Below are 14,954 nucleotides of genomic sequence, written 5' to 3'. Positions count from 1 at the left end.
AAAAAAGACCAGATTAAACAGAGGTCTAAAGAGCTGTCTCCTTCATATGATGATATACATGACTTAATGCTACACTGCTAAATATAACTGTCAAATTTAGGCTCATTCCATATAGACCTTTCATGTCTGGAAAGATGGTTTATGCAAACACAAGTCAGGAGCTCCATTGAACACCTGACATACTGATGTAAACTATTGCTTTGGGGAGCTCCATCTACCAATACACTTCATAGGGATCTAGAGAGAAACATCTGATCCTAATTTTCTAGGCACAGTAGCTGGGGAGCACTTGACTGAAGCCTCCTGTACATCTTGCTGTACATCAGAGCAGAAAAAATACAGAACACTTGTACAAGCCTTACTCCACACTCCTCAGCAGAACTAGCATGCTGAAAGAAGTTATACAGCTACCTTCTACTACAGTCTAAATACAGATCTAAGATCTCATTTTACCACATTTTTTTTTTCTCTCAATTGAGTCTGGTCTTAAAGGAAAACCAGGATGACAACTTGAACAAGGGAATTAATGGGTGATCTCTGTCAAGAGGGAAGGGGCGTGTGAAAGATCTTCTCTAGTTAGGGAATTATCCAGTTCAGTTAATCCCAAACACAACTATTAATATTTGGGGTAGAATCAGCTCCAGGCACTTCTCAAATCTTCACTTCTGCATTTGTATTTCTCTACTTGAAAAAAAGCCCAAACATCTTCTAGGTAAAAACCCAAAACAGATGTGGTTTTCCACACCCTCCCATAGTTAGTATCCAGTTGACAGAGAAAGAAATTACCTTTTGTGGGCTCTGGCATCATGAGTCCCCCTGAATTAGCGCAGTACTGTTGCACAGAGCTCTGCAGCAAAGCAGTCCAGAAACATCTCAGCATTTTTCAAGATCTGCTGAGTACCCTGAGCTTCTAAAGCAGCAACTTGCCAAGAAAGAGATGATCCAGAGGGGACCTCAAACTCAGGAAATCAATCTCATTTACACTAGTAGATGGTTAGTGAAAAAACACGTGTGATTTATTGGATATTATTCATCTTGGTTCTGTAGAAAAAAAACCTTAAAACAACTAGTCAAAAGAAAATTTAAAGCAAAAATTTCAACAGGTTTTTGTTAAGACTCCTTATTGGAAAAAGAATTTGTGCATCCACAAAAATTTACCATTTATTGCCTAAATTGCACAACTGGAGATAGGGGACCCTTCAAGTGCCTTTTTTAAACTTATTTATCCTTGGTGTAAACACTAAGTCTCCTAACATGCATCTAGCAGTAAAAGCAAAAAGAGAAGGAACCCAGTGATCTGCACTAAGCAGCTTACATTTTTTTAGCATCTGAAGCACAAATAAAACGATTTCTCAATTCAGTGTGACTTGTTTTTGCAATCAGGAATTTGATCTTTTTCAAGAATGACAGTCAAGAACAATAATACAGAAAATACACAAATTTTGAGACTTCAATAAAATTAATAGATAAAGAAATAAGAGAGATAATGTAAATCATCTAAAAATTAAGGGTCATGTAATCTAAAAATTCACAGCTTACTTGAACTTTAGCATAAATATCAGAATTAAAGGATGTTATTTTTTTTCTTTCCCATATAAATAAGTCATATAAAGATACTATCCCACACAAAGCATTTGATATAATATTAATAATCTTGGAACATGTTACATTGGATTTTATGCCACCTATTATCTTCCAAGCACAATCTCAATACTCAACTTTTCATTTATTATTTGCTTGGATTTTTTTTAAAGTACCTTTCTTTCACTGATTTTGCTCTTATGTTCCATACTGATAATCACAGTTTAAATGCCCTATTCCTCCCTATTTTTCAAATCTTACAAATTCATACATGCCAGTGAGACCATCATAAGCACATATTTTGGTGTACTTGATAGGTAATACAAATTTTTTTTTTTTTTTTTTAAGCTCATGAATCTGGTTCATGGAAAACTCTTTTTCCATTAAATTTCTCTCTAGGTCAAGTCTAAGAACAAATTCAAGACATTTCCCAAACCTGATTCTTACTTTTACACCTCCCTTAACAGATTTCCCTTTCAGGTCTCCAAAAAAAATTCAACCTTGACCTGAAAGGGCTCAAGAGACACTTCAGTCAGACACTTAGACGTTTTCATTTTTGGTGACAATTCAGATGTCGTACTGATGCCAGCAAAATAAGTTGGTTTTATTATTAGGCAACTAAAAGTTACCTGCTTTTGCTGATGAGCAGTAAGTGCAAAGGCATGAGCACTTAGCTTTAAACACTTAGGTTGTACAACACTTTAAAGAACAGACCACTAAAACACCCAGAACTATGAGTACATAAAAGCCCAGGCAGTTCTCATACTCACATTCAGCAAGTCAGTATTTCTGAAAAACAATGGATTCTCTAGTGCTTGTCTTGTTCTTCTAGTTTAGGGGGGTTTTTATATGAAAAGTTGGGACTAAAGACAACACAATATCAATTGTAAGTTTGACATAGGAGCTTATTTCTCAGTCTTTACTGTAATCTGAGAAATGAATAAAGTGGTTCTCAGTATTTTGTCCAGATTTCCCTTAGGAAATACGAATATGGGCATTAAGAGAAGGGACACAGATGAATACTCTGCTCAACAGGGAGGAATTTATCTCCAGCCTCAGAGAGCAAAGTGATGTCAGAATCACGGCTATATGAAACTGCAAACAACTTCAGAACACTCTCTTCTCGGACAGACTACAAAATGCAGCTTGTTGTATGATCCAAACCCACTTCTGCAAATAAGCATTTGCCAAAGAGTCAGGCAGGAAGTCGCCTTACAATGCTCTGTGCTAACCTGCAATCAGGTTCCAGGATGTTAAAGCTGTCTCATCTTCTGAATCAGCCTTCAAAATAATCAGGAATGTGGCATTGAAAGGACTAAGCTGAAAGTGCAGGAAACTGCATATCATAGCTACACAAAGCAAAATAAAGCTTGGTTCCCCCCCCAACTCTAAGCCTTTCCCCCACATAATTTGAGTTGGAAACTAGGGATTGTGTTAAAATTCTGGTGAACTTCCTTTTGGGTTAAGAGAGTCACAAAACTGCGCAGTGTGGGAAGCCACCTAGTGACGGAGAAGTACAAAAATGCCTGGAGCTGCCCAAAGTTTTAACGAGATGACGCAGTTGGAGCATGTGATGACCGCTGTTTTTCTCACTGACTTACAAGTTGTGTGGTATACTAGAGTTTAGAGAATTGCACAGTGATTCCTGGCAAGTTTTATGAGTCTTACTAAGTCTTGTAAATGAACTGCAAAATAGCAAATTTTCTCAAGATGAGGTGTACAAGAGCAAAAGGAATTATATCAAAATGTATAAGGAGAAGGTCTGATGCAAATTTTAAACTCATGATGGCACTATGCAGAAAGTTCAAATTTGTGAGGCCGCAAGGAAATAACCCAGGGGAAGCAAATGTGCAAAAATGGAAACAATCAAAACAAACATTTTTCTTCTAACTCGATGCAGAAGTAAATCAGTAGACTTGAAAGAGGAAGTTTTCATGACCCAGAAAAAATAGCTGTATTACATGTTGTTAACCAGCATTTTTCAAAAACTGAGAGCTCACAAAGTAGCATGAACACAAAATACTGAACAGAAAGATTTCCAGGCCAGCAGTGCTCAGTGTGTACAAACAATGTCATAATGATTTTTGCCTATGGCAAAGAACTTTACCAGCATGTACCTTCTGATTCCACTGAAAAACCTCACTGCATGTAAGCTCCATATGACTTAAGAGAAGAGCCAAGTCGACAGAGCAGATTTAGATGTCAGTTTACTTTGACATCATCAAATAGCACCATTGAAGCAACAGGCACAAAATCCATCATCATAAGAAAAGGGAAATCAAATATATTTGTTCCATTACATTACAATACAGGCAGTATTAAATCTAGTATGAAATTGCCAGAGTATGTCATTCTGACTAGTAGAAGAACGCCAAAGAAGCACCCGTTTACAGGAATAATTCTTAGGTGTCATATGCCAGCAAACTTAATGAGGGACTGGCCAAGCATTTCTTGGAAAGGACAAGATGCATGCTGTTCATTGAACAATTGCTTCTCCTAGAGTCATTCTAACAGCATTAAATAATAGCAATGAAAAATACAACCTGAGAAAGGAGTATGAGTTTGAGTCATACCACAAATGATGTCATGACTGTAGGTATTTGATGTACTAATGAGAAAAGTCCTTTAAAGACTCTTTGAATGCTCATTTTTTTTTCCCCTCTCAAAATTACTCTTAACTGAGGACCATGCTCTAATCCATACAGGGAAAGTAAAGAAGCCCAGTTCAGAATTACTTTGTCATTGAAAAAGACAGCATGACATCAGAGAAATTCAGATCCTATAGCTAAGGGGTTTCACAAGTTCTGTACTTGAGCAGGGACAGAACTGAAATTCAAAGAAGTGAGTTCAAGCAGTGAAGACTCTAAAAATGAGAAAGAAGTAGCATTGTAAAGAGAGTAATGGTGGCAGAAATCATGAAGGTACGTTCAAAGCTGAGAAACAGCAGTCTAAAAGCATAAGAGAAAAAATTGCTTCTTACAGGTAAATACTTAGTGAAAAAATTTCTATCCTTATTATATGTTTAATACTGGTATGAAACAAACTTTTTCTGTAAAAACATATTCCTTTTTGTGAGAGATCATCTTCCTTTCAAGGTTAGCACAGTGGCAGACATTTACTCTACAGGGATCTGCAAAACATCTACATCGCATTCACTCTTCAGCAAAGCAATTTTCTATAATACACCTCAACAAAAATGGAAGAAATACCGTGGGCAACAGGAGGAGGAACTGAAGACATCAACACCTTCCACCTTCCCAGCAGCAGAAGGGAATTTATCATACTAAACTCCAGACAGTCCCATGAAGATGACCAGGCCCCATACTTCTGTGGGATGGACACTACAACTACCTCCACCAAGACAGAGAAAGGGTTACCTCCTCCTCCTGCCCTTAGCTGTTGATTTCCATGAGCAATTAACCCCTGCAAGCTGCAGCAGCAGATAGAGGTTCTGGCACTGAAGGAGGTACAAATCTGTGCCACAAATGAGCTTCAGGAGACAGAAATCAAGCTGCTCAGGAGGTCCTTTCCTGGTCCAATCCACTTACTTTCCTTCCTGCTTTCTTTAACAACCTGCCTGCATAAGCTGCTGAAGGAAACCACCTTGTAAAACACACCACTTTTCTGCATGAGGAAGCACAGTGGGCAGGGACATTCTCAGCAATGGGGACACAGAAGCAGGACAGACACACAGAACAGAAATTACTACAAGCACAACAAGCTGGTAAGATCAGAAGGCAAACCACACTGATAGATCACCTCTTTATTATAAGCAATGCAGTTTTTCCAAGATTTCAGAGAAATTGCTCCCATGAAGGACCTAGAGATTTTGTAGCACTTTTTTAAACAGACTATTACATATAATTTTGAAGTCATTGTACAAATGCAATTGTAATAATTGCAAGAAATTACTAATAAATGAAAGAGAGAAATCTTTCAGAGAGTGTCATCAATATGCTATTTAATATCCAATTAAGAAATAATGACCTTAGATGTGAGTTACAGTAAGTTGCAGTGGAAAGAGACCTTGGGCAAAAAAAGTAGATTGTTAGAACTTTCTGTTGTAAACAATTGATTTTCCTTTTCCCTCAGTTACAGCAATGTGGTTTCTGCAAGTTTTGGACTACTAAGTTTTCAGATTTTATTACTAAAATTAAAATGCTTAGATACACACAACTATGTCACCCATAATTTTCATTATATAAATTGTTCTGTGAATTGTGCCAAAACAGAACAGATGAAGATCTGTTACATGCACATTTGAAATACATGCTTGACAGACAGTATAGCCAAAATCTAAATATATGAGCATGCAGATACCAATTGAAATATAAACAAAAAGCCTGATGCAGAGGTTTCCTTTCAAAAACACATGCACTACCTTTCTAGACTTTCAACCTTCCCTGTTTCTGAGGGTAACTGACATGATCAGCTCTAGCATGTCATCAGTGTTTGAGCTAAGTAGTTATGAAAAGTGCCTATTTAAATAGTATAATGTAAGGTAGGGTCAAAGTAATTATACATAGCTTTGTATTTCCTGGGGAGTTCACTCTAAGCATTTACCTTGAACTCAACTAGAAGTAAATACAATATGTGTGCATGTAATATGCAATTATATACTAACTGTATTATTGTAATCCAAAGAAATACTATTTTGCCTCTGCAAACATAATAACGAATGCAAATCAAAACATGTTTTTATCTTGTATCCTCAAAATCTTCTTTTGACTTAAGAGTCACTTACATGAGTACCTTCAAAAGTAAAACATTAAAATATGGAAAAAGTGTGCATTATTAGTTTGTTAATAAACAAAGTAAATCAGGTAAATTGAAGGTGTGGAATTCATCCTCATAAGTACTCAGTCAAAGATATATGAGCAGATTTGTAATTCAGACTCACTATTCATTCAAAATGGGGACAGCAATATTTGGGGGGCAATTTGAAAACATTGTGTCATAGCTGGATAGACAAAAAATATACAAGCATTTGCCAAATAAAACTCGTCTATCACTGTCAAACAGTAGGTGATCCAATTTTTCACACACCAGAAAGATTTTCATTTTCCATCTCTTTAAATACTTTTATCTAGAGAAATTTTTACCAAGGAATAGATTTCAGTTCACAAGAGTAAACACAGAAAGCCAAAGAAATGGCTGTTCTGCTGAACTGATGAGATTATTAGTGAAATAACCCATGAATATCAGCACAGAAAGGCACTGGCTACACATGCTCTCACACTTAAGCCACAACATCCTTATCTCAGAAATCAAAGATATTTTGATATGGTTTTAAGACGGTCACTCCAGAAAATTCATCCCTTTTACAAAGAGATCAAAGGTGATGTGAACAAGCAAAGCATTTTCAAAGGTGGACTCACAGGTGTAGGTAATGTTTGCTGAATGCCACAAAAAGGTACAAGTCTAGCTCAGGCAGTTCAACTAGGCAAAAATTTGGCCAGACACCACAGGTCACTACAAGAGCTCAAGGACTTAACATACACAGTTGTTAAGGCCTCTTTTTGTTTAATAAACATCAATAGAAAAAAATCTAGTGGGTGCTAGTAGATCTCTGTACTACTTTGCTAAATATTAATTTTAAATCACTCTTTAGACTGGCTAGACCATATTTAGGTATAATTAGATATATACCTATATTAGAAAACTAGATAATTAGACAAAACCCCACAGAAGCATCCAGAAGTGTTCCCAAGGACTTGAGTAACTCTCAGTGGAGTATCTTGTGCTGACAAAGGAATAAATACTGTTCTAACTGGACTCTACACATCTGTCAGCATACTGGCAACCAAAATTTTTCCCTCTATCAGAGCAGGAAAATAGAGGACTGTGCTTCTCTTTTTGATCTCTCTATTGACATTCTATCACTGCCCTCCTTACATACTGCTGGCTGGGGAGGCCTACTGGTATTTCTTATTCTTCAGACATCTCACCCAAATGCAGCAAAGAGATGGAATATGATCTCCTTTTAATACCAAAAGCAGCCTGAAATAGGTGTTGATTCAATGAAGACTACCTGTAGCAAAATGAATCTATGCATACCACCAAAAAACTTTCTAGACCTATTACCAGCATTTTACCTTTTCTTCAAGGAGAAAACCAGCTAATGGCGTGAAGTTTAAATATGACAAAAGTTAACTGAATCAAATATTTCAGATAACCACCTTAAAAAAATAGAGTTGAAAGCATTTCATTTAAGTTTCTGACCTCTCTTTTTTTTTGGCACAATTTAAAAAAGACAAAACCAAAAATACTAAAACCCAAATTACCTACACTTTCAGGGACATACAACTCCAAGTATTTTATATATTCAAACCTAAACAAATGCTGAAATGAAATCTATTGAAAAATTATTATGTGACCTCATTTAAATTAAAACACACCTCTTGGAGAAAATGAAATTCTTATACTCCCCAATTTATAAAACGGAAAAATCTGCTTACAACACAAAATTACAAAGAAATAGAATTTTAACCTTTCACAATACATAACCAGGGAAATATTCCTGCTTTGGAAAATCAGGATTGACAATCATAACTCCTTACCTTCTTTTTAATGCTGAATTTTTGGTCACCTGATGTTGCAGCGTATGTCACAGCACATGCCACAGTGCAGACTGCTACAATGCAGAGTCCCACTATACCACATCCAAAGACTTCAAGCATCTGCCCCCTTCTTGTTCTTTAGCCCAACCTTTTATATCCCTCATGTTCATGCATTGCACCTGTGTGTCCTCTCTGCCTTTTTGTGATTGGTCAGTGCACCTGGGAACTGAATATCTCATTGCCTTCTATAGTGGTCACCTGCTTTTCACAGCTGTAACCCATTAGGGATGAGGGCTTGGCCGCAGCCCACTCCCAATTACCACAAACTGTGTGCCTACAACTTGATTGATAAAACAAACTGAGTTCTGTATGTAAAACTACTTTCTTTTTTTTTTTAATTCTGCTAGACTCAGATCCTTTGGCAGCTCAGAAACACTTTGAATGACCACCACCAGATAACATGACTTAAAACACCCCTACAAAACTAGCAGGATGCATCAAGCTTCTAAGCAATACTATGTATACTCACTCTCAACATAAACTTTGCTAGCAAGGGCTCTGCCATGAGCAAAAAGGTTGCTGTTCATCAACACAGAGTACTAAGCTTGAAGTGTTATGCTTTAATTAGCATTTAAGACACAAAAGCAGATCTGAAAATCTTTCTGAGTTAAAGGAACATGTTGGTCCTCTCTAAGATGCTCCAGCACTGCAGGAATAATATAGTCGAATACACGCATGTACATTACTATGCTCCTTTTGGTTCTGAATTCCCTGTTCAGTATATTTTAATTCTTCTCTTGCCAGTCATATGAGCAGTGTAGTTACTTGCCTGTTCCATTAGGAGAGGTAGAAACTTCAAAAAGAATACAGAAAGCACTTCAACAGACCTATGTGCAAACCCACCATCGGTAAATTCTAGTGTGGGCTCATTTTCAGGTGATAGTACACTCTTCTCATGCTTCCCAGGGCATCCAGAAAAAGCACAAATAAAGTCATATTTGAATGCATGTGAGAGTTAATAAGGAAGTTCAAGTATTACCAACAACAAAGATCCACAAGTAATAGTCCAAGCTACAAAGCAGATACAGAATTAAATAATATGTGGAAAACCAAGTCTCAATCCCATTAAAAAGAGCTGTCTAGGTGGCTACATGGGTTATGAAACTGGCACTAATGAAGATGAGACCACAAGGAGAAAAAGATTTTTCCTTGAACCTAAATGAAGCTGTAATACAAAATGAATTTGAGAACATTTCTCTTTCTTACTTCAAAGTAACAGAATAATCACATTAGCAGATTAGTTTAAAAATTTATGCCTTTTCTCCAAACAGCATTTTACATGCTTTTCTACTACTATTACCTGGCTTGTTCCAGTAAGATGATGACCTGTACAGTACATGCTTATGACATAAATAAAAGTGGAAAAGATTTAACCAAATGCCTTAATTCAAAGCAGAGGATTATTTTGAAGTAGAGAAACAAAAGTCTGTTCCTAGGTTCAGATCTACTAATATCATTTCAGGATATACTAAGAGATTAAAACAGCTATTTGAGCACTGTGACATTCCCTGGTTTCTGAGTGCCTATTTTATAGGAAAAAAAATCTATTTGAAAAATATTGCAAAGTGTTTTCTAAACAATAACAGAGAAAGTAAACCATATAGAAGAGAAGGTCACTTATTTCTTAACGGAGAAATTACAGAGGCCAATCTGCAGCTTGCATGGGATACTGTGACAGTAAGAACTTCTTACATATCTGCAGATGGAAAAATGAAGAGTAACCAACATATCTTTGCGTGTCAGGGAAGTGTGGTAACTCTCCTGTGCCTCCATTCCGGTAACTCACCATTAGTCTCTGCAAACATACTTGGAAACTCTGAAACATGTCACTCCTGGGATGGGAGCTTTTCTCTAGAGTCACAGTCTGTTGACAGAAACCACCAACTGTCATGGTAAATTAAACAAATAGGTTGGATTTCTCAATAAGAAAACAACAACCCTCAGGACAATCAAAATTAACAGTAGGAAAAAACTGTTCATTACTTAAAAAAAAAAAGAACTAAATAAAAAAAGTGCCTAACGCTGAAAAAGACACAGGTCCCTGTGAAGGCAAAGCAACATCTTTTTAGGGACAAACATTCCACTGTGTAAAACCTCTGAGGTAGCTCACAACTGACAGAAGAGTACCTGATCTTCACAGATACTCCATAGCTAGTGGATGTTTTTGTTCTGGTTTTTTTTTAAACTATAATTATTACAGACTGCACAGGGTACTGGACAATATGTCTGTCCCTTGATAGGACAGATGTGGTTTATGCAAACATCTGAGGACATTCATGTACAGCAGCAGTCTGGGCAATACAACAACACAAAATACAATACAAACACAGAGGGACACATGCGTATGTAGGCATGCATTTGTGCTTGGACAAGTACAGAAAAGTTCACAGCTACTGTGCAGGGACAGAAATATTTGGGTCAGGAATTTTTTTTCTGCCATTTCTGAGAGAAGAAGGAATCAGTAAAAGAAATTTCAAATCAAGATTACCAAATCTGACATCATCTTGAGTTAAGAAACTAAGACACAGATGAGAGATGTCTTAACAATCAGCATTTCTGGAGACTCCCAAAAGCTAAGTGGTCCTTCAGAGCCCTCAGAAGAATAGCTCCAGCAGGCAGATGTCCATGTACATAAAGGAATTCATCCTACTGGAGAAGGAAAGGGGTTAACGTGAGCCATGGAAGACTCCAGTGCTTTGGGGAGGAGGTAATATACATGCTCCAATAAGCCTTTTCTTCCCCCACAGAATTACAGAAGAGGCCAAGGTTTCATTAAAACACCAGCTGGAAATGGTAATTCAGCACCACCTGTCACAGCCCCGTGGGCACCCCCAGGCCCTCGCTGACCTGCCCAGCCTCAGCTGCTGCCTCCATAGCCCATTCTGCCCCAGGAGCCCCAGCGAAGCCCAGCTCCCAGACATGGAGTGAGCTTAAGTACCATGCCTGCCTCCAGTCCTGCACTCATCTCCTCAGACCTGTGTAATTTGTACTCTTCAGACCCAGGGTGGGTGACCATTTCATCACCCAAGCACATGGTGTGATTCTTAGGGCTGTCCTGTGCAGCATGAAGACTTGGATTCTATGATCCTTGTGGGTCACTTCCAACGCAGCATATTCTGTGTTTATGGAATTTTCTACATCTGGGACTGCTCATGGTTCCTACTACCAGCCCCCAGCTTTGTCACACTGCTCAGGCCCCATGGCCCTAAGTGTCCTGCTGGAGCAGGCGCTGCCTGTGCTGGTGGCACCCTCACCTCCCTTCTTGGCCTCCCTCATGGAAACGCCCTGCTCATGCTGCTGCCAAGTGCTGCCATTTAACAGTATCAGACAAAAATATTTCCAAAGAGGAAACCACTCTTTGTAACAAAGTATTTTTTACTATTTTAAAACCACCTAATCTGATCCAAACTCACCTTCTTAATAAAGATCACTGTGCCAAAAAGTAGTCTTCAAAGTTTCCTCAAGTCTCTACACAAAGAAAACTCAGGCCCAATGTGGTGTTGGTACTAAAATTGACATAACCAGACTACTAAGGCAAAGCTGATAAAATTAGCACAGTCAAATCCCAGTGACTAATACAGTCTGTGCCTCGTTCTTTGTTCATTACATTTTTACATTTTCAGAAACTGCTGCGCACTGCTGCCTTTTAAAGCTATGCTTTGTTTTTCAAACCCAAACCAACAGGCAAAAAAGTCACCTACGATACACAGCTGGGGAGACCGGGAAAGGGGAAGAGAAAGACAGCTGTTTGGAAAACCCCAACAGCTGTATTTCAGGAGAGGAAAGCAGGCAATATAACACAGATTGAGACAGTAGTTAATTTAGGTGTCTTATGCAACTAACTTGTTTGTTTGAGGCTTTAACAATGCTTTTCCCTTATCAAGTCATATTTGACTTTCTTCTCAACGAAACACATATGCTTTTTGCAGCTTCCAGTATTTTCTTCTATTGTCTTATGGTGATAAGTAGGTATTTAATTGACCTGAGAACAGCAAGAACAACTATGAAATGTAATTTTTATTTGTAAACTATCAGGTTCTAAAGCAAAGGGTTTTTGAGAGTAACTTCTTAGGAGATGTTAACAGTCTGCAGTTTGAAGGAATCGTTTTCTCAAACAGTAAAAAAATACATCTATTCAAAATATATTAAAAAAGTTTCAAATGGTTGCTACCCTCATCAGTCACCTAATGCTAAATGTACATATCCTACAGTACCCTTGTATTAACCTCTGTAATTAAACTAAAAATAATCTGATATGTGAAATAATAGTATTTCTAATTTTCCTATCCTAAATTCATTACTATACATCAAAAGACAGGAACAAGACCATAGCTCAATTAGCTTACAACCTTGACAACATTTACAACCAAGAAGATATTATAACATTATACTGTGACAAATATTATGGAAAAGGAAAATTGTTACCACCTGAAAGTCAGACACAGCAAATGTAAAAAAACAGTTTTAATTATGATGAGGATTTTGATGGCAAAAACAAGATGTTCACTGGAAAGAAAATAAGGTAAAGAATTTAGAACACTTGAAGTAACTACACCAAAGAGCTTATATCCAGACTTTAAAACCAATCTGTGAACAAAAATGCAGTTTAAAAAGGTATTATAATTCAGCAATATGACAAAACGTCACCCATATATTTCCCAGAAGTCAGAGGAAGAAAAAGTAACCCCACTAAATCTTGACCTGATATTCTGACCCAAACAGCACACTAGGTTTCACAGCAATTATGAAGGTCACATTACTAAAAGACAAGTAAGAAAGAAGATAGTATCAAAACTCCTCTATGAAATGTTTATGAACGTGCTAATCTAAACTTAGACCTGAGATAGATACACCACTTTTTTTTTTCATTCTAGGCAGTAAGTTCACACCTACCTGGGATGCCCAGAGCAATGCATTTTAAATTCAACCACCAGGGACATTACTACATAAGTTGGAGAAGAGAGGAAAATCAGAAGAGGACTTGTGTGATTTTTGTTGTTGCTGCTTTGTTTCTTTTTCTTTAATAAATTGACAAAATGGAAGAATACCAACTGGCATTAATAAATGCCTTTGAAAGCAACAAGGGAAGGAACATTAAAATAAAATTCCTCAAAGTAGGAGTACAGAACAGAAAATGCTTGTAGTCTTGTGGGGAAATGGGCATCCAGAGTTGATTGACAGGAGACAATAGCTTGTTCAAATGAATATAAGAATGAAATATATACATAATGACTCTTTACAAACAGGTTAGAGGAGCAAGACAGAAGTAGCTATATCTAATTAAGCCATTAATAAATCTGGGCTGACAATTACATCAGACAGATTTTAACGATGTTTACAGATCATAATGAGTTACTAAAAATATTCTGGAACTACCATCTTAGAAATCAAAAAATCACAGAGGGGGAAAAACCCTATAAATGCTCTTTTCTTTTCATAACCAAATAAGCAAGGATTTATTTTCCAAAATTAATGTCATTTACTATCTTAAACTATTTAAAAGTGTTCATCCTGCCTCCTGTGTAGCTTAGGAGTAGTACACTAGACCTGCAGAAAGAGATAAAAGGAATTCTTCTGCAGTACTGAATGTTTTGTAAGTTTGGAAGCTTCTTACCCTGTATTGATGGAAATTATTTCTATCAGTGGATTCTTCCTAATCTTTGGCAAATCCAGTCGTGCTCCCCCCAAACGTTTTCCATTATCCTTTTTCTGACCCAGCAGTCTCACAGAATGACCTTCAAATTAAACAAAAAAAATCAGTCACTACAAAGAAGTCTCATCATAGTTGTTTTAATTTGCTCTTCTTCAGAAGTAGTGTTTATATTTCAAAGACTGAAAATAAGAATGAGATGTAATAATATATTTCCACCATCTGGAGTATTTATAAAGAGACACTGACAGGTAAAATAAATCATCTTAAAATGAGCAAATTATTTCATCCAATTATCTCTTCACACTTACATTTTCTGTTTTATATGATTAAAATTATCTAAGCAGTTTTATTTTCAGATTCTCTAGCAAATAGCAACATAGCAATAATATTTAAATGAGTTGCATGGCAGGATCAGATGATTCTTCCTGAAAAATTTAATTCATACCTAAATTAGGAGGTAATAAACAACAAAAAATACTTTTTTAGCTTATTATATGGAGAATCAACACATTTCAAGGTTACCTGACTGTGTAAGTCTGGAAGTGCTGTGAAGCATATCCTCACATGTCCATGGCTAAACTGACTACCAAGATTTGCACATATTCCTCCCACACCAGGACAACTGCAGGTCAGAAAGCTGCCTCACAACTACTTGCCTGAAGCCATTATTATTCAGGGAGTAAAATACAAATAATTTCACCAACAGCCTGCAACATCACTCATGCCACGACAAGTCCTATATTTAAAGAGCACAAATGACAGGGTTCGCTGATATTTTGAAGCAAGGACTAACAATGAAGAATCAAAACAATTGTGTGTATTATTGCACAAGGTAGTCCAAAGTGTTCCCAAGTGTAAGACTTGTATCATTTACTCCACAAAGCCTAGAACAGGCAGGTGAGAGACAGTAAGTGAAAGCTAATGGTAGATGCCTGAATAGAGTTGGAAGGCAACAGCTCCAACTGGCAGGAAAAGAAAGCAATTTGTTGAACTTGTTAGTAAACCCTACAGCTCCAATCCACCAAATATTTCAGGAAACAAAAAGCTAACTCTGAAATAGGAGGGGGGGATGAGAGGAATGCATGAAACTATAAAGTACA

At 37.1% G+C, this 14,954-nt stretch overlaps 1 protein-coding gene across 1 annotated transcript in view; it reads right to left on the bottom strand.

Moving 5' to 3' along the window:
- CDKAL1 (CDKAL1 threonylcarbamoyladenosine tRNA methylthiotransferase) overlaps positions 1–14,954 on the bottom strand; it is a 378,616-nt gene that overhangs the window by 222,965 nt on the left and 140,697 nt on the right. The window contains exon 8 of the mRNA XM_084207700.1: positions 13,816–13,936. Coding sequence (XP_084063826.1) covers positions 13,816–13,936 — 121 coding nt within the window. The remainder of the gene's footprint in view (positions 1–13,815; positions 13,937–14,954) is intronic.

The sequence above is a fragment of the Fringilla coelebs genome (genome assembly GCF_963513975.1).
Source record: "Fringilla coelebs genome assembly, chromosome: 1".
Taxonomy (NCBI): Eukaryota; Metazoa; Chordata; class Aves; order Passeriformes; family Fringillidae; genus Fringilla; species Fringilla coelebs.
Note: the sequence above shows the minus strand (reverse complement) of the source record. Positions and strands in the feature narration are given on the sequence as shown.